The sequence below is a fragment of the Xiphias gladius genome, chromosome 16 (genome assembly GCF_016859285.1).
Source record: "Xiphias gladius isolate SHS-SW01 ecotype Sanya breed wild chromosome 16, ASM1685928v1, whole genome shotgun sequence".
NCBI classification, from domain to species: domain Eukaryota; kingdom Metazoa; phylum Chordata; class Actinopteri; order Istiophoriformes; family Xiphiidae; genus Xiphias; species Xiphias gladius.
In genome coordinates, this window is record NC_053415.1 from 16808711 (window position 1) to 16836112 (window position 27402).

The 27402-nt window shown below is 41.6% G+C and overlaps 1 protein-coding gene across 4 annotated transcripts; it reads left to right on the top strand.

The window, feature by feature from the left end:
- dop1b (DOP1 leucine zipper like protein B) lies at positions 1-26017 on the top strand. Of its 4 annotated transcripts, XM_040148106.1 has the most exons (39): positions 1-30; positions 127-228; positions 3744-3892; positions 4774-4955; positions 5065-5235; positions 6751-6940; positions 7099-7197; positions 7987-8110; positions 8225-8334; positions 9099-9210; positions 9342-9462; positions 9579-9698; positions 9978-10086; positions 10603-10839; positions 10923-11233; positions 11329-11732; positions 11833-12104; positions 12197-12349; positions 12518-12618; positions 13691-13887; positions 14018-15611; positions 16961-17060; positions 17148-17339; positions 17527-17649; positions 17757-17891; positions 18026-18081; positions 18181-18285; positions 18603-18669; positions 19106-19265; positions 19814-19896; positions 19987-20096; positions 20196-20345; positions 21663-21724; positions 22065-22193; positions 22317-22453; positions 22547-22602; positions 22707-22850; positions 23893-24025; positions 24760-26017. In XM_040148106.1, the coding sequence occupies exons 3-39, from the start codon at positions 3755-3757 to the stop codon at positions 25015-25017; spliced, it is 6945 nt and encodes a 2314-aa protein (XP_040004040.1). In that variant the 5' UTR covers positions 1-30; positions 127-228; positions 3744-3754; the 3' UTR covers positions 25018-26017. The 4 variants fall into 4 exon arrangements, with proteins under 4 accessions (XP_040004040.1, XP_040004039.1, XP_040004042.1 ...); XM_040148105.1 differs by lacking the exon at positions 1-30 and having other exon boundaries at positions 43-228; XM_040148108.1 differs by lacking the exon at positions 1-30 and having other exon boundaries at positions 43-228; positions 22104-22193.
- The last annotated feature ends 1385 nt before the right edge of the window (positions 26018-27402 follow it).

A 27402-nucleotide genomic window follows, 5' to 3' on the forward strand; every position in this document is an offset into this window, starting at 1 on the left:
CGTTGTGACTGTCATCAACCCTGGTAGTCGGTGGGTGGTTGCCGACATATACAGACACATACACTCTCACACCCTCAGGGAAAAAATTAAAGCTTTTGCCTGTTTCCTTTTTTATTTTTATTTTAGCCGCGCTAGCGTGAAATGTGCACCATGAGGACCGAGCGTATTCGGGTCGGGCTGCTTTGAAGCGAGTGTGCTACGGTTAATCCTCGTCTGGTTTCGCAGTTGGTGAGTCATTGATGCACCTGATAGCTGGCTAATTTTGTTTACGGCTGTTTGTCCTACAGGTACACGCTGTCTTCATTTAAACAGAGGACTCTTTTATCTCCTCTGACACTGTATAAATGAAAACCCGTCGTCATAATACGTGTAACGTTACGTTTTTTTGTAAAAGCTAGCTAGCTATATCTCCGAATTGTTCAGTTGTAGTATTCACGAAAATGTGCATAAGCTAGCTGTACGCAAACATATTTTACCACTGCAAAAACATCTAGTCTTTTAGGCAGTGATGTTATCATCCAGTCTGTGGTCTGAGGTCGTGCAGTTATATAATATACTCAGCTGTAGGCTCCACTGATACTACAGTATATTCACAGGCCAAAAGCTGCAGCAGCCAACATGTTATTTGACCACAGGTTTAAGTTGCATGCAACATCTTCTCATGTGCCATCTCACAGCTAAACACCGACACATTAAAGCCTGTTGTAGTGGTGGTGTCAGTCAGGTGACAGTGCATAGCGGGGCTCGTTGTGTGCCATATAGTGTCCACCCTCAAAGCACACACTCCTCTGCTCAACAACAGCCTCTAGAAATGCATGGTTTGATTGCACTGGCCGTTTTGCTGATAGTGAGAGTGTAGGCTTAGTTCCGCATGCCCTACACAATGTGATTATCAGGCTGTCACCTGCGATCAAGCTGAAATTTTTAAGATCCTCATTTGCTTGATGGTTGCACACACTTTAGTTGTCTTTTTACAGGAAGAATTATGGTCTGTGCGCATAGAAACATCCGAATGAGGTCTGTGTAGAATAGGATCACTTAATCAAGGGATAGTTGCCATTTAGACGGATTCATCTATCACGTGCCGTCTTCAGGCACTTAAATATTAATATCAAAGCTGTTAGTGGGGTTGAAAGGCACAATGGAAAGTTTAATCCGCCACTGACAGGGCTGTAGTCAGGGTTTTACAAATACTGAGGTCATGAGTCCTGCATGTGGCTTTTGAGGGTAAGAAGGGCTTAAATTTCAACAATTTGAGCATTTTTAAAAAGTGACGAGCAGCCTTATTTTTTCATGTAAATGGTACCAAAAATGGGGGCATGTAAGCAAAGGAAATGGGCCTCTTAAAACAAAGTTCATGGTGACACACATCACATATTACTATGTACTGTTAGGTTACTTTATTGATCAGATATGGCACGCTGACATTTTGTTTTAACCACCAAAAAAACAAAACAAAAAAACCCCACAGTGATCCATCAGACTATTTTTCCAAACCTGATTCTTCCTCAAAATTAAAAGCACTTAATTAAAAGAGCACATGACCTCAGTGAAATCCAGACCCTGACCAGCAAAACCACAGGCTGATATTATTGTCAATATTGTTGTACATGTCAGCCAAAAAGCAACAAGAAATTGCAGTACAGGCGTACAAATGATATGTTTCAGGTAATTTGGAGACACCAGTACCGTTTTTATTTTTCAACTGTAAAATGTCTTGCTTACTTAATAACCAAATTTAAAGGACCCTCATCAAAAACAGTTTTTTATGTCATATTGTTATGCAAAAATCAATCTTGACCAATATATCATCAGTGTCAGCTGGGTTCCATGGTTGCTACTTCCCCGGCTGATGTGGGAGATATTTGAATATTGGAATGAGAAGAGAAATGCTCTCTCCATCACTCTTCATCACTTGGGGATTTAATTATTCACTCATTTTACAAGTTATGCCCCCAATTTTAATATCTAGTTCACTGACTGTCTCACTACACTGAACAAAAAAACAAGCCCAACTTTTTTTCCCTCTCATTCCCGTGGGTATAGAACTGGGTTAGCCTTTTCTCAGTTGTTTTTTTTTTTTTTCTTCTATTATTGTACTGAAGGTCTGCTCTAGGCAGTGCGGTGCTGCAACTACCAGCTAATATTTTCTTTGTTGATTAACCTATTGACTGTTCTCAGATGTATTGAGTAAATGTTTAGTCTGGAAAAAGTTTTGAAAAATGCCCGTCACAAGTTATCAGAGCCTAAACCTTTGTCTTTAAATTGCCTGTTTTGATTGCGCATCAAAGAACCCACAGTATTTAGTTTTTAAAGATACGAGATGGCATAAATCAACAAATCCTCGCATTTTCAAAGCTTTAACCAGCAATTTGCTGGGTATTTGTATTTTGCAAATGACCCAAAAGAGTAATCAGTCATTACATTTTAATCGAGTTTTTTTCTGTCAGTCACTTGTTTGTTTAAGCACTAATTCACTGCCATCCCCAGCAACGTGTTGTTGAGGATGTCCACGATGATAAAGCCCCTCTCAGTTCAGCCACAGGGAGTCCAGATGTCTGTGCTCCTCTAATCCTGCCTTCCTACTCCCCCACCCATCTCTCTGTTTTGTTATATTCAAATACACTAGATGCACCGCACACACACACCGCTGCCTTTGCCATGTGCATGAAAGCAAGGAAGCTACTCTTTCTAGATCATACAATACATTTAGCAGTCGGGTACGTTGTATCAAATTTTGGTGTGTTTTTTGCCAGTGTAGCCTAAAATAAGATAATTTGCATATTTAAGTTCTTCCTCAGGACCCTTCTAAAGCTGCATTAATCAATATTGTTATATAAACAAAGGATAAAACGTCTACATTTAATGTGAAAGTGGTTACTTGTAGTCTGCTCAGAGCTTTACAGTTTGGTTCAGGCTCACCGCTCTCATCACCATCATTTCCAGGTGCAGCAGGCGGCTTTTTTCAGCAAAAAGGTTTTGATAAAACCACTGAAGCCTACCCGACATTACCGACGGGCAGACAGAGCAAGCTGGTGAACATTAGTGGAACATTAGCAGCTAAAGAGCCAGATATCTCCGTCGGGATTTTGTGGAGACAAGGAGAGTGAATATTAGATTTAGATGCAGCAGTTGGCCAGAAACACAACTCCAAACAAATGGTTTGGAGTTATGGTAATGATATGTTGCACTTTGTCTGTTGGATGTGTAAAAAGGCAACTGTTTGGTGAGATCTTAGCAATAACAGCTTTATAAGGTGATTATGTTACCCCAATTTTGCCACTAAGAGGCATAAATTCAATTAATGCAGCTTCAAATTTCACTGTGTAGATGAGAGAAATAGACTGTATCCCTCCGCATGTTTGTGCCCAGTCATAACTTGTTTTTCTCTAGAAGTGCACATAGGGCCACAAAGTTTATGTTAGGGCTCTGGTAGGACTCCTCCCTCCTCGGCCTGAGAGACAGGTCAATCAGACAAACACCAACCAGTCATGAATGAGGACATTTGTTTCCTTTTCCTCGAGCATGTGTATGACAGTGAACACGGCTAAATTGACTGATTTTATTTACCATAAATAAGCCTCAGAGGCAGAGGGATATCCAACGGGTTGCAGACAGACATATACTACTACAGAACTGATGTGTCTTGTGAGTTTGATAAACTTGCTGTTCCTTTCCTCGAAACCTCTCATTTGTTTTGCCTCTTTTCATTTTTGTTTTGCCTCTCAACATGCTGGGACCAGACTGATATATCATGGATCCTGAGGAGTTAGAGCTGCAGAATGACTACCGTTACCGTAGCTATGCGGCAGTCATTGAGAAAGCGCTGCGAAACTTTGAATCTTCGAGTGAGTGGGCAGATCTCATCTCCTCCCTGGGAAAGCTCAATAAGGTACAGTGCATACCATACAAACACTGTAGCTGCTAATGACTTTCTCTGAATATCCCATTATGTGCTGTACATGAATAACCTGTGTTCAGGTGTTTAACCTGAATTCATATTAGGATTTATTGTATTTCGGTTTTCTTTTTCTGTGTTGATATGATGTGTGTCTTTCAGTTCTCGGTGGTTAAGGCGAAGTTCTTCTTTCTCATCAAGATGCTAGGTGTTACACAACCTTATTGATCCTCTGGCCATTTATTTTGGGCAATAAATGTGCCACTTTTCTGTTGACTTACAAAGCAGCTATTTATTTTGGAGTTTCTGTGTGTGTTGATATGCAAAAATTTGTCCTTAAGGTACACAAAGATTGTGAGGGAGAAAAAAATTTCATCTGTTATGCACTTAGACCTGTTTAGAACTCATTAAATTTTGGTGCTGATCTGGTTAAAGATGTGGAAACAGGATTTTTTAAATTTTTTTTATCACTTTCTTTAAAATTGAAGGATAAGGCATTTTTGTATGGCTCTTGATGTAAAAAAAAAAAAATAATCACATAAACGTATGATGTTGAGATCTATGATCCAGATAATAATCCGGATCTGTTTCGAAGAAAATGCTGAATCAGCATTACACAAACAGTTGTACTTACCATGTTTTATTACAAATTAATCTTTTAAGCTATCAGACTACTTCCTTTTCCCTTTTATTTTTCTATTGTAAAAGCTAGACAGACGTGTAGGATTGTTTGGCCTTGGCGGAGGTATTTTCCCTATTGAGTGCTATTCTAATATTTTATTTATTTATTTGATTTTTTTTTATTTTTATGGTTTTGCCAAATTCACTCTGTGTGCCAATCCAGCTTCTCCATATTGTATCTCTCCTTCTATCAGGCCCTGCAGAGTAACCTCCGCTACTCACTCCTACCCAAGAGGTTGATCATAGGGAAGCGTCTGGCCCAGTGCCTACACCCTGCCCTGCCCAGCGGAGTACATCTCAAGGCGCTGGAGACCTATGAGGTCATCTTCAAAATCATTGGAACAAAATGGCTGGCCAAGGATCTGTTCATTTACAGGTGAAGAAACTAACCGGAATCTTTTACTGCTTCAAGGAGACTGCTGGCCTGATTATGAATGCAGTTTTTTTTTTTGACTGATGTGTTTGTGTGGCTGTTTGGTTTTTAGCTCAGGATTATTCCCGCTGTTGGGCCATGCAGCCATGGCAGTCAAGCCTGTGCTGCTGACACTGTATGAGCGTTACTATCTCCCGCTGCAGAGGGCTTTGCTGCCCAGTCTTCAGGCCTTCATAACAGGACTCCTACCAGGCATGGAAGAGGGACTTGAGGTCTACGACAGGTACAAAGCACATACAGTTTCTTACAGGTGTCAGAAGAAAGAAAAAAACCTCAAACCGTTTTTTTTGTTTTTGTTTGTTTGTTTGTTTGTTTTTTTAATTTAAAGGATAAGTCTGACAATATTCCGTATTTTTCTTATTGTCAGCAAATCTCATGAAAAAACCAAAACCAATATACTGTCTGTGTAACCAGAGTGTATTGTTCTGTGTTACAGAGCTCTATTGTTGTCTAAAAACTATTAAAACACAACAGTGAACCAAACCATTATATCTTTCATTATATTGAACATGGACACTGTAGTTAATTTGAGTCAGTCCCACATACACCGTCCTGCTGCTGTAAACACACGCCAGAGTACCAAATGAGTATTAATCTGCTGCTGAAAATAGTCCCTGAAATGCACTATTTACTACTGTTTGAATACCATTTACTAAAATCTACAGTTCCCATCTGTTTAAGGAAATTATTGAACCTTTTTTTTTTTTTAACACAAAGTATACATTAGTGACTTGCTACAGAAGAAACAAATGGGCTTGTAGCTGAGCGTCACAGACACAGTTGGAATGTCAGAAAGTATCAAGAGATGGACAGTTTTTGGTTTTCTTATGGGATTTTTTGGGTCTTTCTCTAAACTATAGAATCCTTTACCAACAGTACAGGAATTGCTCCTTTTGAGGTGCTGGGTGATTCAGCTTGTGTGATGGACCTGGACTGAACATAAGTTAAAGCATAATCACGGGTATTCTAATCCTGGAACTGAATTCTCTCATTATTTTTATCTATACCGACTCATCGTGGTAGAGCAAGTTGTATCTTACGTTCCCTTGTTGTCTTTGCTTATTCAGGTTTGCGCCATTTAACATTACAGTTTAGAGTTGCATGCAAAAGTTAGGGCTCAAACATTCGTACATGCCGTAAATAAAAAGTAACAGTGCATTAACATTTGAAGAAAGGCCAATTTCAGTGTCTGTTTGCTGCAGGGGTTATATTTACTTGTCTTCTTTTTAAAAAATCAGCAAAATATGGAATTACCCTGGGGTGCCCAAACTTTTGCATACAACTGTATCTATGATCTGACAACTTTCAGTGTTTATTTTGCACTACCTTTGCTCAGTAGTGCATGTAAACTGGAGGCCACAGCTTGGTATTAAAGTGTAAATCAGAAAGTGCAAAAGCAGCGACAAAGGTTTCATCCAATTGGTATGAAGAAGACAGATTTACAACTTTGGATCTGTATGTTTACGACTTTCAACAGATGTGTCTTTAATAGGATGACCAGCTAATTAACTTACAAAGGCTTGCTCTAGTTGCTTTTTGGGGTAATTGTGGTAGAGTTGGTTGACAGCTAAATGGTATTACTATACCGAAGGGTTGTTTTGATCAGAATTAATTGGTATGACCACAAAGGTGATCTGCCACTCAGAAATACGGATTTATTACCATATGTGTTGTTGAACACATGCCAATGACTTTCCTCCATTTTGTCCTCGCTCTCTCTCTCTCTCTCTCTGTCCAGGACTGATGCGTTACTGCTCAAGTTGTCACTGCTGGTGGGTCAGCAGGTCTTCTATGGTGCCCTGTGGGGCACTATGGTGGTTAGCCCCATGGTGCGGCTGCCCGCCTCGGTCTTTATAGTCACACATTTTGACCGCATGGCGTCCCTGCGCCAGCAGACCCACATGCTGGGCTACGACCACCGCCTAGTGGTGAATGTTTGTTTTTGTCTTACTGCACACACGTGACATGAAACACATTTAATCATGAAGATCTACACTTATGGGGATATTTAGTATTATGGACATATTTCAGTTAAGTTCTACAATCCACTCAATTTCTGAACTTCTTGGCTTCTGTCTGTTTCCAGATAAAATCGGTGTGTCTTTCTCTGCAAGATTCAAATGTCCTGGTGCAGAGGAACATGCTTGAAATCCTGCTATACTTTTTCCCCTTTGCCACATGCCTGGTAGGTTCACACAGGGACACGTTTCTCTCCTGTTTTTCTGGACATGCTTGTTTCTAAGTGATCTAAGTAAAGTGTTTCTCCATGTCTACTCACTTGTTAATCAGAGTCCTGTAACATCTTTTCCCTCTGTTTACTGTACAAGATACCGTTTTATTTATTTACAACCAGTCTTATTTCAAATCATTATGATAACATTTTATGCACTAAATATCTGGGGACACTGCCATATCACTAGAATGCAGTCCATTCTTGCAGGTAACATGAGTGATGAGACAGTCAGAAAGGCTGGAAATAAAAAGGCTGGAGATAAACCCACAGTTAATCCGAACTACAAATAGATTCAGGTTATTTAGGAAATAAAAACCAATTACTGTAATTGTGTTTCTGTGCAGTGCACCCTGTGATGGTTATCACTGCTATTGTCAGCCATAAAAATGTTCTTTTCATTTATTTCTGAGCAAACCCTTTGCAACTGCTTGAAACATAAAATATCTTATACACCCGAGGATTTTCCTGGAAAAGACGTACTCAGTGATGGATGTTTTAGAACAGCAAATGTGAAAATCTTCTTTAACTGAGTCTTAGTTGGATCACTGTGTGTAATGTATATCAGACATAGACAATAGTAAAACATTTCTTATGAAGTGTTGTGTAAAACTGTTACAAGTTGTTTATAATATGCCTTGTTTTCTCTCTTCTCCACTGAACATGGCAAGTGTTGTGTTATTACTCTGCCATTCTTTCCTGTTGTTCCTCCGCTTACTGTCACTATGTGTGTCGTTGATGTAGGACCCAGCGGAGACTTGTATTGCTTTGAGTGACGAGGACATGATCACAGTGGTGTCCGCAGCTTCACTCACACTGCTCCGCAGAGACATGTCCCTTAACAGACGCCTTTACGCCTGGCTGCTAGGTGCTCACTTTAGTAATGAAGCATGCGTATCACACCACTATTTGGCAGAGTTCGGTCAGTAACTGGTTCTCAGTTCACTTGCTAATGTTTGTCCTCATGCGTATGTGTTTTCAGGCACAGACATTAAAGGAGAAATGGTGGCACCACACCCCACCCTCTCCACCACTACAGAGGAACATACATCGTTCTACTTCAACACCCACTCTAGAGATTTCCTTGTACAGGTAACTTATTCATATGTTAGCACTGAGACACAAATCCAAAAAAATACATAAACATATATTTTTTTATCATAACCTAATTTATCAATGGTGTTAAAGAAAAAGTTTTGAGAAATATGCTGATTTGTTTTCTTGCTGAGAGTTAGATGAGAAGATCAATACCACTCTCATGTCTGTACGGTAATTATGAAACTATAGCCAGTAGCCGGTTAGCTTAGCCTAGCAGAGCATAGCGACTGGAAATGGGGAAACAGCCAGTCCTAAAGTAACGAAATCCATCTACAAGAACCTCTAAAGCTGACTAATTAACACATTATATCTCGTTTGTTTAAGCTGTGAAAAAACAGAGGTGTGAAGACCAAACGTTATGGTGTTACGGGGTTGATGTGCGGGACTGTTTCTTGGGAGCAGAAATTTGTTTTGTTTTCACTGTGAGGTTTCAGGCAAACAGCGGAGACTCGAAGTGACTGTGCCCAGGAAAGCAGTAGTCCCACACATAACTTCTATCCAACTCTTGGGGAAAAAGCAAATAAGTATATTTCCCGAAATAGCTAACTAAACAATTCCTTTAAAGGTTTTAAATCGGATCAATCCTGAGTAAAAAGAGTACGTTTCAGCTTTAATGATAGCTCAAAATGATAAATGATAGGAACCATAATTAACATGTCACATCTTGGTCAGGGGTGTCTGTTTGAACAGAGTACTAATGTACTGTATGTTTGTCACCTGCTTCTCTTAATCACATGCGTTCATTTCTTTGACTTCAGGCTCTGATTAACATCCTCAAACAGAAGGATGTGGAGAAGGACCCAGAGAATGTGATTGGATACCTCAGGCCCTTTCGCATCATCATCAGCCTGCTGGATAAACCAGAGATTGGTAGACAGCACTCATCACAACAGTACACAAATATGTCAAAATGCTGAATTACTTGATCCACCACTCTCTGTTAATGTCTCAGCCTTACTCTAAGCCTGTTTTACTGTAATAATGATGATGTTTCTGCCCAGGTCCAGCTGTCTTGAGCAGTGTGTTGTTGGAGGTGGTCCGAGCCTTCTACAGCTACTGTCGAGAGATGCTGGGGGAGGAAACCATCGCCAGCTCAGGGCTCTCAGGCAACCAGCTAGCCAGGTGAGAGTCATAGATGATAGCACACAAGCAAGGATGTTCACTGGAACGTGATAAAATTACAACCAGCGAGGTGAACACAGAAACAGATGGTGATTTTGCTGTGTTTTCCTGAACAGCAAGATAAAGGAGAATAAGAATGCATCAGAGATCATAAAGACGGTGAATATGCTTGTGAGCTCCTTGAACAGTGAATACCTGTGGGAGTACATGACACGACGCTTCTGCACTTCTCTCAGGTATGGCGGGGCTGACTGTGACAGAATCTCTGAATATGATTGGAAAATCTTCATGTTAATCTCTAAAACTTAAACCTCTCAGGTGTTGACTATGCAGTATATAGTGGTGACACAGAAAATACAAGACTATAAGAAGTGTCAGCATGCTGAAAAAAAATAGCTGTTGGTGTGACTGTCAAGAATACATTCGACATATGCTCGGACTTTCCTTGTTTATCCTCACATATCAACCCACAAGTTAAAAGAAAGAATCATTTTATTTTCTGTCTTTCTCTATAGTGAGAAAGACGACCCACCAACGCCTCCTCAGCAGGACCGCAGTCATCCTGCTCCCTCTGTCAAAGAGATGTCCAGTCTCATCATTTTCCTGCTTGATGTTCTTCCTCTGGTAAACAACACACACACATACACACACACACACACACACACACACACACACACACACACACACACACACACACACACACACACACCTGCATATCAGTAGATCCCCAGTTCCCCATGTCTATATTGGGCAAGACACTGAAGCCTGAATTGCTCCCAGTGTCAGACCAGCACCTTGGTCACACTCCAATGGCAGCAGTAGTGTGTGTGAGTAGGTAGATGAGTGACAGAATTATAAAAATGCTTTGGATAAAAGCTCTATATGAATGCAGCCATTTAAGTTTTTTCTTTAATTCGTTTTAAATTTAAATAATTGAGAAAAACAGAAAATTGCTTTTCTTTGTTTGACATTTCTCTCATTGTGCAAGACTGCATCCCTCTGGTAGTCAGTTGCAGTTAAATTTAAACCAATATTGACAATTATTCAGCTCTATTTGACCCAAGTCTGAATCATACACACACACCTGAAGACATTTCTATACACAAAGAGTATGTTCTACATGTCTGTTTTTATCCTCAGGAGCTCCATGCTGACATCCAGTCCCAGTTCCTCCCTGAGATGCTGGGCATCATGCTGCGGACCTTGCGCAGCCAAATGGACTCTGTTAGCCTGGAGGATGTCACACATGCCCTGCGTGCCTGCTTCAGGGTCCTGAGTAAGATCCAAATGCCTGTGGCTTATATGGACATTGAAGCAAGGTCTCATACAGAGGAGCTGGAGTTACAGACACCAGCGGAGGAAGGACAAGAAACGCAGGTAAGAGATTTTACAGTCAGTGCCATGTTTAAATATTTTTGACGTTTCACTGTGCCTCACCATAAAAATGATACTTTATCTAGGATATCACGAAGGAGGGAGAGAAAGATGTTGGTGTTGGTCAGGTTAATGGTCACCATGGAGATGAAGAGCTGAACAGAGATGGGGAAGATGAGGCAGAGCCGGCAAATGATATTTACCCAACACTCAGGTCTGAAGACAGCGGATTAGGGATCAGTGCCTCACCGTCAGAACAACATCTCCCACCAGGGATGGGGATAGGGGCCGAGGGAAATGGATTTTGCAAAGAAGGTGAGGGAGTGTGGAGGAGGGGAGGCAGTGTAGACACAATGGCCCTGTGTCTGCAGGATATACTGTCCTTCATAACCACAAGGTAAACTACTCAGCCATGGAATACAAATGGACTTCTCTATAGGCCACATTTTTCAATTGTGCTCTCTAAATATATTCACCCCTTTCATGTTTTAGATACCTGCTGGTGCAGGTGGAGGATGTCAGGGGACCTAAGGAAGGACTCCAGCCTCACCTAACTGCTGTCCCTGTGGATCAGAAGGCTTTGTGGACGAACATAGGGGGACGTGAAATTAAAGACAAACTGACTGGACTGTTCACTCCAAACAAACTTAAACCCCAACCTATATCTGACGCCCAGCTCTCAGCAGCCCCTGTGGAGAAGAAAAAGGAACGCTGGCCTCTAGGATGTCTGGACTGGGCGGCGGGCTACATGCCGCGGGGCAGGGCAGAGATATCTGAGGCCTGTCGACAGGCCTTCACCGCCACCTGCCACCTGCTCCTGGAGTGCTCCACCTTCCCTGTCTACCTAAGTGAAGAGGAGACTGTGGATCTCCACACAGACATGTTTGGTAACACAGGTCAGCTCACAGATGGAAATTATTCATGCGGCTGACTTAATAGGACCGTCATCTCCATGCTTTAACCCACAAAGAATTAAAACATTTTTGCTTTTCTTAGGCAGTGAAGTGGCCAGTCTGCCAGTATGGCTGAGGTCTTTGATGACACTGTGCTGCCTGTCCAGGGAGTACAACATCCAACACACAGCAGTGGCCTCTCTGTTGGAACTTATCAACCACTCACAGTCATTAGCACTGGTTATCCAGGACAAGCACAGACGCTACCAGACCTCTGACTCTAACCCTCTGAGTGGACGACTGCAGATGGTCACTGTGCCACCCATCTACCCCGCTCTGCTACGGGCCATAGAGGAGGGCACAGATTTATATCAGGTAAGATCATCAAAAAGAAAATGTCTGAGCAACTCAGAGCTGCAGTATAAATGCGGTATTTTAAGATTTTGCAATTCTGCGCTGTGATCCAGAGGGTGTCCCAGGTACTGTGGAGCCAGCTGGACATGGAGCGGAGAGAGCAGCACATTTCCTGTGTGGAACTCTTTTACAGGCTCCACTGTTTGGCTCCATCAGCGTCAATCTGTGAAGACATCATCTGCCAGGCGCTATTGTACAAAGAAAAGGTGTGTATGCCTGCACACACACTGTACCAGAATTTGTTCTCACGTTTTAATTTTCTCCTTCATCTTCTAGATGTGTCAGTTTAACTGGGGCACACAAACAGACCTACTACGAAATGTAATCAGTTGAGCAAATAAGCCAATGGTTTGCCTTGTGTTTGTCTGCTCCAGGCTGTTAGGCTGGAAGCACTGCACCGCTTTACAGTGCTATGGCACCTGACCCGGGAAATCCAGACCAACAGGACCATGTCTCTCAATCGCTCCTTTGACCGGTTAGTATGTAGTTTAAAAATGGAATGCAGTTAAGACAAATGGAGGGTAGTGTCTGTTAATGTATATACTGAGTCTCTTTGTCATTCCTGAATACTTTATATTCTGTCTCAGCTCTTGTCTTATGTAGTTTATGTAGTTTATCTTCAACATATGGGTCAGTGCTACTCTTTGGATTAATCTGCTACACAAGGAGGCAAAGATGTAAAGTGGGAACCAGGAAGACAAAGTTGATAAAACTTTATGCAAATGTCCTCCAATGCGAAGAATGAACCTTAATTGAAGCAGTAGCACTTGTGTTGATTCCGACAGAGAAGAAATATGCAACTGCTAACCACTGCCCAAATGCCCAGTCTGGATATGTAAATAACATGATAAACTTTAGTGCAAGCAGGTCGATGCTCGATGCTTTATTTGGTTATATGGAAAAGTCTTTGATTTCGTGCCACCAGCAGGTCAAAATTTCAACCTGCCCAACACTGCAGTTAGTGTCAGGATACCTTTAAAACAAACTGAAGTTGCATCAGGCTCACCTTTTACTGTGAAAATGAATGCTCATGTTAAGTGTGTTAACTAATAATACTATGTAAACATAGTAAATGCAATGTCTTACCAAGCAAACTATGCACATTTTCATGCCATCATGCTAAATTCTTTGTTGACGTGCTACCACTAACATGCTTTCACTAAAATTTTACATGCAAAAAAGTGAAAATGGCCCATCCTAAAAACAGAACTTTTGTTGAAGTGGTGTTACAACTGGCATGTTAAGATTGCTAACTTCAACAAATAACCATACTCATTTTAGGACTCTGAGGTTGGCGACGTACACTGGAATATTACAGCAATGGACAAGCTGACTTTGAGATGTCCTAGAATAGCCACTGAAGAGGGGAATGCACCCTCTGGCCAAAATGTACAGTTTTTTGCCCCATTATCTCACTTAAGTCATTCACAGCATGTTGTCAAAATGATGAAAACACTCAAAGAAGTACAGAAGAAGACAGGTGACGTTTGGAAAATTGTTTCAGTCTTTACTGAATCTGACTTTTGAAATGTGTCTGTCTCTCTCAGGTCTCTGTGTGTTGTGGTGGACAGTCTGAGCTGCACTGATGGCTCTATACGTGCAGCAGCTCAGTGCTGGCTGGTCAGGGCTCTGTCCCTCAATGATGTGATTCGAATATTGGAACCTATTCTGTTGTTGCTGCTTCACCCCTCCACTCAGCGCTGCTCCATTCAAGGCATCAAACAAAATCTCACTGCTGGTAAGGGTATGTGTCTGCATAGGGTATGTTGTATGAGTGAATTAAATGTGACTTGAAATACCAAGTTTTTTGGGGGTTGGCTGTATGCTTTGTTTGGTGTGTGTTTTGTTAAGCCGGTATGCTCCTTGATTTGAAGGTAACCTGAAGGTTTTAAGCAACAGATGTCGAAGCTCCACCAAAATGTCTGGGACACCTGCGGATGCCATGGTGACAGAGGTCACCACCTTAAATCTCACCAATATTGTGGACCGGGATTCCCTGTGGGCAGAGTTAGAGAGTGATCCAGAGTTGGCCAAACCACAGGACCCTTTAGTGCTATCAAGGAGTGAAAGTGAAGAGACAGAAGAGGAGGAGGATAGAGCGGAGGAGGAGGAGGAGGCTGAGAGTGAGCACACGGAATCAGCTGACACCAGCGGTGCCCAGGTATCCACGGAGAACTCCAGCTCTGGCTCCGCTCCGTATCGCAGCTATGAGGAAGGAGGAATGGTCAATGGCCTGCGGAGGGCAGAGTCTGAGCATACACAGGCATCTGATTCACTATCAAGTGAGGATGAGGAGGATTTAGAGCTGGAGGCCATGGCCAGGTCTCGCCTGTTAAAACAGGAGCGTGAGAAGAGAGAGGCCATTGATTCTCTGTTCCGTCATGTGCTGCTGTATCCTGTGGCGGGTGGCTGGCGCCATCTGCTTCAAGGCCTGGAACTGCTAGACAGCCTGCTGCGGAGCAGTGCTGAGTGCCCTCTGGTGGATGCTCTTTCCTCCACCTCTCTGGACACAAGCTCAGCTGCACATTTAAACCTGGTCTCTAACCTTTTACAGCGACACCAACAGGCTCAGGATGGCAAAGGCTTCTACGGCTGTCTGCTTTCCCCCTCCTCCTCCCCCTCTGTGCCCCCATCTCTTCTCATTGAACTCCTGGTGTCCTTGTGCCTGCGATTCCTGCGCTCTCATTACCCTTCCTACCTGAACCTTGGTCCTCTTGACCTGCAGGGGAACAGGGAGGTTCAGGTGAAGAGTGTGGAGGTGCTAACCCGGATAGTGAACCAGCTTGGCTGCATGGCACGAGGACAAGAGGGCAATGGGGCCAGTCTGGAGCCCATTCGCAGACTCCTCTCGGGATGCAAAGTGCAGCAATATGCTCTGCTTACACTTTCTGCATCCATGTATGTCAGCCAGAGGGGAACAGACAAGGGACCATCCAGAAATATGGAGCTGCTGGATGAACAGGGAGGTCTTTCGGAGGAGAGCCTGGTAAATCTTGGATCAGGAGGGGGGCAGGAACAATACCCCTTACAAATGGAATTACTTAAACTCCTTCAGGCTCTCATAGTCCTGGAGTACCATGTGGGGCTTGGTGGGGCTGTGACAACAGCTGGATCAGGTGGAGCACCTGGCCAGTCTGGGGAGCCTCGTGAATCCCCAACTGCCAGCACCCCCCTTGCTCGCGAGTGGCAAACTGCAGTCCTTTTCCAGCAGTCTATCAAGGCAGCCCAGTACGTCCAAAGTCACCCCATCACAGCCCAAGGAATGTTTGTTTCTGCCGCGGCCAGGGCTCTGCAGCCACAGTACGGCTATGCCATGCACCCCCACTGGGTATCATTGCTGTGCTCTTCTCTGCCATACTTGGGACGCTCATTAGGCATCATTGTGGCTCCGCTCATCAGTCAGATCTGCAGGAACTTGGATGAGCTGGTCAAGCTTTACGAGCATGATGGAGGAAAGACAAATCAGAGGTAAATTGTGCACCACTCAAAACTCAGGATCTCCCTAACATAGTTTTGTACAATGTGAGGATTTGATGGGTTGCGGTTTGTCCTTTTTACTGTTTAGGAGTGCCAGTCAGATCGCTCTCCTGACATGTAAGATTTTATGTCGCTATCAAGTAAACAAATAGTCAAACCCACAGAGCAACCATGACTAAAACAGAGATAAAAAAGTAAACAAAGAAAAAAAAAAAACAGCATCATGGACAAATAAACACTGCCTATTTTGCAAATTGTTTTATGATTCATGATAATGATTGAGGATTATTATGTTATTTGTATCTGTGTGTATCATGATAAATGTGAAAGAAGCAGCTGTCAATTTATTAATTACCGAAGAAGGAAAAGAAAGCAATAGTACCAAAATTTAGTCTTTTTAAATTGTAGAATTTTTAGCATCATTTTTTTTTTTTTTTTTCACCTTTACGACGAGAAGCCAATTTGAGAGCATGTGGAAGAAAACCTTCACCAGGGCCAGATGGATCCAGATTCTCTTCCACACGATTTGTAGTCTTCAATAATACACTATGCAATCTTCAGAGTTCAAAGTGAAGTAGGTTTATTGTATATTAAAAACAGAGTACAAAAACCCGAGTTGCACCCGGGAGTTAATTTATATCATCAGTCTCTCTGCCTCCTGTCGGCCCAATTGTAAGTACACTCCCATCCTCAATTAATGGTGTGTACATTCCTCAGTAGCTGATATCTTCACAGTAGTTGGACATCAAATGCATTCTTGTATCCCTTGGTTACATACACCAATATATTCTGAAACACAAAGCAATAAAAAAATAGTTGTGCCACTTGACTGCTTACACCATTATATTGCAGAGCAAGCACATTCTCTTATCCTTCCTCCCTAAGCTTCTCTTAGTCAGCACTTGATTCTCAGATTCTGTTTTAACTGACATTTCTAAAGTAAAAAAAATATTAACTTATCACATTCAGTTGCATATGAAAATAATGGTTAGTCAGTAATATATAAAAATGTATTTCCCACAAACATGCACAACAGAAAAATAATTCCTTTCCTTTTCAGTCGTTTGTGAAGAGTAGATCACGTGTCCAAGTACTAAAAACTCCACACCATTATCACCACAAGATTCCAATGAACAAAATGCACCCAAGCTTTAGTCCAATAAATGTCTTGTCACTGAGAAAAAGTCCAAAAACTTGAGGAGTTTTGGTTGCAATTGCTGGAGACCAGGGTTATGACTGTAATTTTTGGATACATTATTTTTGGGCTTGTGCATAAAAATGGGGGTGTTGGGTAACAGGTTGAATCAAATATTTAATTTATTTCTGTGTCTTCTGATCAGCCTGAGTGGTAGGAGGGAGAACATCGCCCCTGACTACCCTCTGACTCTGCTCGAAGGCCTGACCACCATTACACACTATTGTCTACTGGACAACAAGAGGGTGAGGAGTGAGCATACACAGAGATGTGTACCTCTTATATCGATGATCATTTTAATGCTCATTTTCTTCTCTTTCTCTCTCTGTCAGTCCCTGGTTGCCTGTGATCCCGTGGATGTCCGTAATGCACGCAACGCTGTGATCGAGGCTCTACCGCACATGCTCAGTAGTATGGCATTGTTATGGGGCGTGGTCATGAGGGAAGAGTTTCAGAGGAAGGCATCTGACTCTGGCCAGAGCAGCAGACACACTTCTACCTCTGTCTATTTTAAAAGCAACAAGGTGCGTGTTACAAATACGCAAGTTTTCTGCATTCCTATATGCCAGCACAAATGTACCAATTAATGAGAGAGCTCTGTTGTTTGTGTAATATGTCGCTGTGTAATATGCTTACATATTTTCTCCTGTTCAGCCATGTGCATGTGTTATTATGGAAAATTTCACCCATTCATGGCGTGTGCATGCTTAGATCCTACGGCAGCGAATACTCGAGTTCCTGGTCCCTCTGACTGGGCAGTATGGGGTTCAGCTGATGGCTTCACTGGCAGTAGTATGGAGCAACAGGAAAAGTAAAAGGAGACATAAAAACAAAGTAAGAACTGCAGTGTGTCTAGAAACAAAGAAAGGGCACAGTCACGTCTAAGTCACTGATTAGCTTTAGGGTACTTGTTGGCATCTTTACACTCTTGTCTTCTTTAGGTTCTACCTGTGGCCAGTGAGGCTCGTCTAACCATTGTGGATCTGGTGAAATCGCTGAACACCTTGCATACTGATACCATCCTGCAGTTAGTCAAAGAGGTGGTGAAAAAACCACATCAGATCAAAGGAGAACAGGTACACGTATGTAGACACACACACAAACACACACACATACACACAGACAGATCCTCAAAACATGTATCCTGGAAGTTTCTGAAGTTTATTTTCAGTCATTTTTCAAAAACATTTTCTGCCTTTTTCTCCATTAGAAGTCAACCTTGGTAGATGTTCCCATGTTACAGTTCAGCTATGCCTTTATCCAGAGGTCAGTAGGAAGATACAGTGCCAAAAGTCCCAATCCTGGGTTTAATACAGCCATTCTACAAATGCTCACTTATATAATAATCACTGTTTCTGTGTGTAGTATTTCAGCTCAGGCTCTGCAGGAAAACATTGCTCCTCTACTCAGTCTGTTGCGAGAGTCTGTTCAGCTCAACCTGGCCCCGCCTGGCCACTTCTTACTGCTGGGGTCAGTTTTTACACATTCAGTGCTTATTCTGTACTATGATTAGTAGTAGTAGTACTTCTATACTACAGAATAATCTTAGGCACTGCTTATGCAAACACTATAAGGGCACACACACCAAAACAGCTCATAAGTACACTGCAGTTCATGTTTGCAATCAACAGATAGGTCACTGAAAGACTCATAATCATCAAAATATATTTTTATGACAATGAGTTGCCTGTTGGTTGTATTATTTTTAAAATACAATTTTTCCTTGTATGCATTTGTTAATTTCTTTTTGGAAGATATAATATTCAGTCATGGTTCCTATCTTGCAGAATCCTCAATGACATCATCAATAGGCTCCCCAATCTGGACAATAAGAAGGATACCCGAGACCTGCAGGTATGACGCATGTCAGTAACAAATACGCAAATGGTTCAGCGGTGGAAACTGACTTATTTAGACCTCTACAAGCCCCTTTGTGTTTGACAGTTTCAGTTTTAGTGTTTTTTCTCTAGGACGCATCGCTCCATGTAATGACCTCTCCTTTCATTCAGCCAGTCTATTCCCCTTCTTTCCCTGCCTGCAGTATTTTGTTATGCATTTGTAAAAAGCAGATTAAAAAACCTGGTTATTTGAATACATGGCAGAGAAATCAGCATTTTCCAGGAGAAATCAACAGGGGAAATCAGGTGTCTCTACCCCTACTACGGTGTACTGAAACCAGGTTTCTCGTTAACATGATAGTTAAGAAAGCTCATCACTGGAGAAAGCAGACTGTAACGTAGTTACTTAAGTACACGTAAACACAGTCATTGTTGTTGACATTATCGTGTAGGAGGTGACTCAGCGGATCCTCGAGGCAGTGGGTGGGATCGCAGGGTCATCTCTGGAGCAGACCAGTTGGCTCAGCCGCAGCCTTGAGGTCAAAGTGCAGCCACAGGTGTGCCCTGAAGCAGTCGAACCTGATGACGCAGACGTGGATGGTGAACATTGTGGTAACTTTAGATACCTCTTTAAAAAATGCACGTATGCATGACCTCAGCTGCAATTACTGACCACTGTTTGTGAAATGAATGCGGGGATCAATATAGCCCTCGGCCAGATTGGACCAAGTGGAGCTTACAAATCACTACTGTTTCCATGGAAACAAGGCTATTTTTATAGTGCACATAACCTGAGTGTTTCAGGGATAGACACGACTTTTTAACTTAAATTTCACCCAAGAGTAGGCGCTTGAACCCGTATCCAAAACCCGCCCAGGTTTTGCAATAGCCCCAGGTACCATCTGGAAGCAGTGTTGATAAATGGTAATGCTGGCAGAGGCACAGTTAACATGCAGATTTCTATCCTGATTTTCACTTATCTTTATATACACACGTTGCTTCCTTTGAACCTTAACACAAACCAGATTGTTGTGCATACTCGCCACAGCCCCAAGGTGCCTCTTAGTGCAGCTACAATAAAGAAAATACTAGAATTATCAAAAGCTTTGTAACACTCACAAGTGAGCTCACTATTCCTGTACTTCTTGCCTCCTTGTCAGAGTCAGTGGCTCAAGCTAGCACCATGGTTTCCTCCTCAGCTCCCTCAGTTTACAGCGTGCAAGCTCTTGTACTCCTGGCTGAGGTAGGGCTCCGTGATTTTATTCATGGTGAGTGCATTGATGGCTGAGCATTAGTGTCTTTGTATTGTTTAACACATTTCCTCACTGTGTAGATCTTGGCACCACTTCTGGACATGGTATACCGCAGTGATGAGAAGGAGAAAGCTGTTCCTCTCATTTCTCGGCTCATGTACTATGTTTTTCCATACCTGAAGAACCACAGGTAACTACTGTTGCAGGTGTCTGAGTTATCTAATGGTTAACGGCTTTGGGCCCTTCGGTCTTAATAGAGTTCCTCGAACTATGGCTTTCTCTCCTCTAGTGCCTACAACATGCCCAGCTTTGAAGCGGGTGCTCAGCTGCTGAGCAGTCTGAGTGGGTATGCCTATACAAAAAGGGCCTGGAGGAAAGAGGTCTTTGAGCTCTTCATGGACCCCCTTTTCTTCACCATGGATGCCTCCTGTGCGCCCAGGTTAGTTTGTCTGTCTGTCGAATGGGAATTTATTTCAAGATGATTATTCACCACTCTTCTACGACTAGGAACTCCAGGAATATCAAAAGACATACACACATAGAGGACGCATAATAGAAACATAAGTTTATACAGTATTCACCTTGGAACGCTCCACTACAACAGTATGATGGATTAATGGTAGCTACGGCAGCAGTGAAGGATGATAGCACAAGAGCCCCAACATACAGTACTTGGGGCTGTGGTGCTTTTCTTTTTTTTCTTTCTTTTTTTTCTCTCTCTTGTTGATCAGGGCTACAGCAATTGACTTTTCAACATAAAACTGATGTGCACGTGAGGTACCACGACCCTCACATAGATTGTCGGGCCTCTTAGAGATTCTATCAACAAATGAATCGCAGAGACTGAATACAATTAAATCCTCATCGGTTTATTTGCACTATCAATAAGCGCAAGCAAACCGGGTTGTCTCCTGAGCAACTGCCTAACAAAGAAAAACCTCAGTATTTTATACCCTAAACTGGACAGTGGCTGCTAGACCCCTGGAAGGATTCGTCTGGGGTGGACAGGCACAGACTTGAGATTTGGAACATCCTTATACAATAGATTGTCTTTGAGGATAACTATTTTTAATCCAACAATTATCCTATCTTGCACGCTCTGTTTTCCTTATATTTGATGCTAGGTCTCAGTGACCTGGCAGTTTTCATTGTGCGACCGTTGGTTATACAACTAACACCGTCTCAAGCGATCATTTCAGTGTCACTCCCTTACAGCGGACATTGTTGTCTCGAGACCAGGTAGATTTTGTTCAAACAGATCCCAGGCCTCTGACCCAGTTCTCAGCCCCTGTGAAAAATGTTTCTCAATTGGTCACCTAATTAGTTGCACCAAATTTGCTTGCACAATAACCAAGGCATATGTATAGGACAGTTGAGACAGAGCTCGGTTAAGAGACGTCAGTGGGAAAAGTGTGGTAGGAGTGTGCGACTTTAGGTTTTATTACCAGAGCTTACAGAAGAATGAATGCAGGAATGCATTTGATTGGTAGCCCAAAGGGATTAGGTGTTCTCACTTAGTATTTAGAGTGAGTTCTGGTTTATGCCACATTATTAGGATTATTCGTCTTTTCGGGACGGAACATGACAGTCTAAAACCAAAGCTAAGAGTACATACTGTGTGCAACCTATTTTGCTACATCCTCATAAGAAAATTAAAGTATGTTGTCTGTCAAGTGCATTTAATTTTATTACATAAATGAATTGAAAAACACTCATTTCTAATGTCCTCTGTTCGACTTCCCTGTGTTCTCTATAGTTGGAAATCCATTATTGACCATCTGCTGACTCATGAGAAGACCATGTTCAAAGACCTCATGAGTGAGTACAGCCACAGCCTCTAGGAAATGTTTGTGATGCTGTAAAGATTACAATTGTTCCTATAACAGTGAGAGCAAGCCTGTGATACAGAAGGTTAGTTTGTTACTTTGAGGTGACTGCAACATGTTGGGAAAGGGATGTACAGTGATGGAGAGAGCTCACGAAGGTTGTTTAAAATAATCCATTCATACAAAACAGAATAAAATTCTGCCTTCTCAAGAACTCAAAGAAGTGATGTACTGTTCAGTCAAGAAGGTTTTCAAACCAGTGCAGTCAAAATATCACCTCTGGGAGACATTTCTGATCATTTGCAGTTAACCAGTATTTATCTGTGATGTAGGCATGCAGAGTGGCTCCTTGAAACTGTTTGCTAATGTAGATCAGAAACCCATGCTGCTGAAGCGCCAGGCATTTGCCATGTTCAGTGGAGAACTCGACCAGTATCATCTCTATCTGCCCCTCATTCAAGGTGTGGTACTGTTACTGAAAAATTATTTAAGTTTTTTTGTAATTGTGCATAATTTAGTGGTTAAAAAACAGAATTGACTGTGTTTTTTAACGATTTATAAAACTTGAATCCTCTTCCTTTCAGAGCGTCTCACGGAGGCTTTGCGTATGAACCCTAGCCCTGCTGTTTCAGCCCAGATGCTCTTGATGTTTCGTGTTCTACTGTTGCGGATTTCATCCCAGCACCTGACATCTCTTTGGCCAATCATGGTCACAGAAGTGGTAAGATCCCATCCTCTGAGAGCCTGGTTTCATACACAGGGCCAATACTGTACAAGTGTCTATTTTAATTATTGTAATGAACTTGTTTTTCAGATTCGCGTATTTGCACGTCTAGAGAAAGCTCTGCAGGCAGATAAAAATGTCTCAAAGTGAGTTAATTCTTTTATTCACAACTTCTTGTTTCATTGACACCCTGTTGATGCTCTCACTCAAAATACTTTGGTCTTTTTTTGCATTCTCGTGTACCACCTAGGCTGGCTAAAGTGGTGCGTGGAGCCCTTGAAAGAAATGGACCAGTGAATTTCTCTCAGGCAGAGTTGAACATGTACTTGTCAGCCTGCAAGTTTCTGGACACTTCCCTGGCTTTTCCTCCAGAAAAGATACCACTGTTTCAGATGTAAGAGCCCAATTTAGAACAAAAGAACTTAAAAACATGACATATTCTTTCGTATAAGTTCTGGTGTTGTATATTGGTCAAAAGTTGTAGGATACCTCAGTTTTTCCAGCTGTTGAAATTCACATAATTCAGTGTCTCAGTGTTTCTGAAATTAAAGCATAGAAAACATAAACAATTGGAGACTTTAAGAACAGAGAATCATGGCATCTTCTTGTTCAACTAAATTTAATCTAAATGTTTTACTCATTCAGCAGTTGAACACACTCGTAACCGTCTTTCTACAATGGATATCAAATATTGTTCAGAAAGTTCATCCCAACTCTGTTGCAGAAGTTCCCAAAAATGTGTTGCACTTGTAGGTTGCTTTGCTTTCACCTTCTGTCCAGTTCATCCCAAACCAGCTCCATGGGGTTTGAGTCTGAAGACTGTGCTGGTCTTCCATCATATGAGGCCACAGTCTGGTTCTTTTCCTCTAATGTTTTGGGTCATTATCATGCTGTAGGCTGAACCCCTGACCAACCGGTCTGCTTTCCTTTATTACTCGCCTTTTTCTCACCATTCTGAAAGCAATATAAAGAACTACTTCCTGCAGTACAGTATTGTCCTAATAATGAATCAGACGCTGCAGTAACACACTTTGTTCCAACACTGCCTTTGTACAGAAAGAGGGTTTGTAAGCAATCAACAAGAGTTGGGGAACCTTTAGGAATAGTTTGCTTCAATTTGCAAGGCTTCATTTACTTCCATTGCTGCAGGGAAGCTGTAAATGAACCAAGGTAATCCCTGAGAAAGGCCTGTTTTTATGTGAAATTTACATGATTTTTCAGTTTTTGGAGACCTAAAGTTTTTATTTTTACTGGGGCAGTTTACTACTCACCTTTTTACCGTTTAAGATTATTCACTGGTCCTGAACTGCTTAAATTTCAATAAAAACTGGAAAAATGGGGGTGTTCTAAAACTTTAGACTGGCAGCGTAAGTTATTTTGTCCTGATATTATTTTCTGGCTTACTTTTTCTCTGTAACTGCCTGTTCCATGTACAGGTATCGCTGGGCATTCGTCCCTGAGGTGGATGTGAACCGCTACAGTGGCCCAGAGACTGCACTGATAGAGGGCGAGCAGGAATGCATACCCCATGTTGTCAAAGTACTGGAAGGGATACAGCAACGATATGGGGTAAAATCATATGAGTGTTGGAGATGTGAAATTCAAAATTATAGTCAGTTCCACTAAAAAGTCACTGCATGCAGGACGTAGTGGGATCATCATCCCATCAGCTAGGCCGCATTTGGAGGTGGTCAGGCTCGCAATGTGATCGGATCTCAGTCAGGTGTAAATGCAATCTGTACGGCATGACTCCATTCTTAACAAAAAAATATAATATGCCCAACAAGTTGAAAGGTCACTTTTCTCCACCTCTCCCTGCAAACTCAAGCAAGCCCAGCAAAAGGTACAGGTACTAGGAGTAATGTTACCTAGCAAGTCTTGCCTTGCCTTGCTGACAAGTCATATTGCGATCCAGTCATAATGTGGGCACAATCAAGATAACGAGAACGCATTGACCGGATGTCGTCACCCAGATAATGTTTGTAGATGCACATCACATGTTTATACCAGCAGTAAATGGGGCCATTGTCATGCATTGTCACTTGGTGTTTGGCAATGATCTAATAGACATCCGTGTTAGTTGGTGCTTCAGACTCCGAGCGCCAATGTGTTTCTATAGAAAATGACATCATATGAATTAACATCCCAGGGTCAGCTGTGATGAACATTAACTGAATGTGAGGTTTTTGTGTTCATTTATAAGAAAAAAGTCCAATAAACATAATTAAAGTTATTCATTCAAGTTTTGTTTTGTGAAAGAGCACTTCTCACTCTTATTATGATGCCCTGACCTCTTATTCCAGACACTGAATGGACTGAGTGAGGAATCTTCCACAGAGCATTTGGAGTTTCCCCTCCTCACCCAGCGCTCCCTGTCCTCCATCACCCAGCTCTTGCCTTTCCTTCGCACCCTTTGCTGTTCCTTCCAGGGCCCTCCCCCTTACGCCCACCCTATGCCCCACTGCCCAGTAGCGGACTACCCAGCAGCCAGCCCGGACACAGTCCTGAGGAAGCTGGAGCACATCATTGAAGAAGAGTTCCTGGACTTCATGGAAAGTTAAAAACTCAAGCATGAGGCTTTCATGAACAAATCCTCTTCTTAAACTTTTTGACCTGCAGCCATGTGAGTGGAATACCTAAAATTGGCACAACCAGTAATGATATTGTATTGTGAACTAGAAAAAAAAGGAAATGCTTTTTAATGTTTTAACTTGTCTGATCTCCACATACATACATGTACGTCTGAGGTGCTCTCACACTGAATCTTTACTGGAAAAGCCAAGGGACTTGTAGTTAATTCAGTGGGCTTTTTGGATATCTTAAAAAAATGGTAATAATTACAAATGACTAAATTAAGCCTCCTTCTCCCCCCAGAATGCCTATCATCTGAGTTGCAAAATATTCACATGCAGAAATTGTGTCATAGTGTCTACTCTCTTTGCTTTATCTCTCTTTGGACTAAAAATTTTACCATTAAATATAGTTGGTATGTAAACCAAATTATTACATACTGTTATTATAAGACCTGCACCTTTATAATAACGATACTTCCAGTAACAATGTTTTTGTTTGACGCCAATAGTAGATTCACTGTGAAGAACCTTACTAAGTATTGTTTTTGTTCTTTTGACTTTTTCATAACTCTGGTTAACAACACTCTCTGGCATAGGCATACATACTGTACGTCTGTCTGACTCTTGAGAATGTAAAGACTGTATATCTGCAGGACCTTGTTGTAGAAGTACTTTCTCTGTGATTGTTATTGGAGTCATTATGGGACCTTACAGATTTACGTTGAGTTTTATGAGTAAGTTACTGAATGTGATTCGTGTAGGAAAACCCTTTGAAATATTGGGTGTACCTCAATAATATAATGTACATGCTTGCCATTTTTGGTGTTCAAGGGAAATCGGCCTTTCTTTGTAGTTATTCATGGATAGTTTTTACAACTGCCAAATGTCTTTTTTTCCACAGTGCTGAATGTTTAAGTAATTTATTTTGGATGTTTAAAGGACCATGTCAAGTTTTGAATTAACAAAAAGAAGATTCATTAAATCAAGTATTAAGCTTAAATACTATGTTTTCTCTTTGCAGCTTTAAATTGGTTGTTTTCCTTTATTTGCATTGGAACGAGGTCAAAGAATCAAAACTGTGACAACATTTGCAGGGTTGGCGGTTCAGTTCTCAGCTACTACCACACACATTGAAATGTCCTTGGTGTAAAAACAGTGAACACTGAACCCCATTCTCCTGCCTTGCATGGTAACTCTCTGCCATTGGTGTGTGTGTGTGTCTGTGTAGAGAGAGAGCAAGAATTGGTGAATGAATGAGAAGCAAAGTGTACTTGTGCTTTTGATTTAAAAAAAAAAAAAAAAAAAAAAACAACTATAAATGTAGTTACCATTTTACCACATACCACATATTCTACCACATGTTTCAATGAAGACCACAGACAAAACATGTCTGGTCCACATTCAAGTTGTTCTCTATACTACAAATGTAGCAACAAAACCCTCAGTAGGAGCTGGAGGACATGGCTGTAGAAACAGAAGTCTGGACTCCCTTGCTTAACCAGCAGCCATGACCCAGACCCCTGGAAGCCATGAAAAACTGCTAAATAACTGTACAAATAAGGTAGGAAGGGATGGGTATGGTCCAGCTTTGAAGCATTGCAAAAAAGCCTATTTTCAATCATTTTTGCTTATAGGTTGATCAGAAAAAAATGTAACTAACAAACACACAAAACTGACAGGAAAAAATAACTATACAGATCAGAAAGGGGAAAAAAAATCTTAACTGCAGCATTTTTAAGCTGAAACTGCACTGTGCAGACCATCTGTCTTTTTCAGAAAACTACAAGCAGAACCCCCTGGGACTAAATTTACAATGCAGCCCTTTTTATCCCATGATCTCTCTAGTTTATGCGGTACACAGCCCTCCAGTGCCAGCATCATTCCTGTCTATTGTTTAGTTATTCAAATTAAAAAGTACTGCCCTAAATAATTAGTGTAGTCGTGTGCAAATAAAACATTACCTAGCCTTTATCAGAAGATATATTTTGGGTATACACTATATCTCCTCCCAAGCCCATAAGGAGCAAATATGTGATCATGATTGTGGTTATATTATTCATTTTATTATAGATATTATCTGGGACTTCACATCAGGTGTGATTGGGAAGTCCTTTACAGAAAATACAAACATCCCAGAAAATTGCCAACTAATGGGTTCTTACTGGACCGTGATAAGCTGAAAGCTGTCATTAGTGGTGAGATGATGGAACACTTTCAACATGTATGCAAATACTTATCAACATATAAAGCAATGGAAAGTATGTAGATGATTTCTTGTACTGCTCAATCAATTTTTTAAATCAGTGTACCAAGTATTGTAATTTGTAGATGTCACGGCTTTATTCTAGTACAGTTTACAATTAGCTTAAGTAC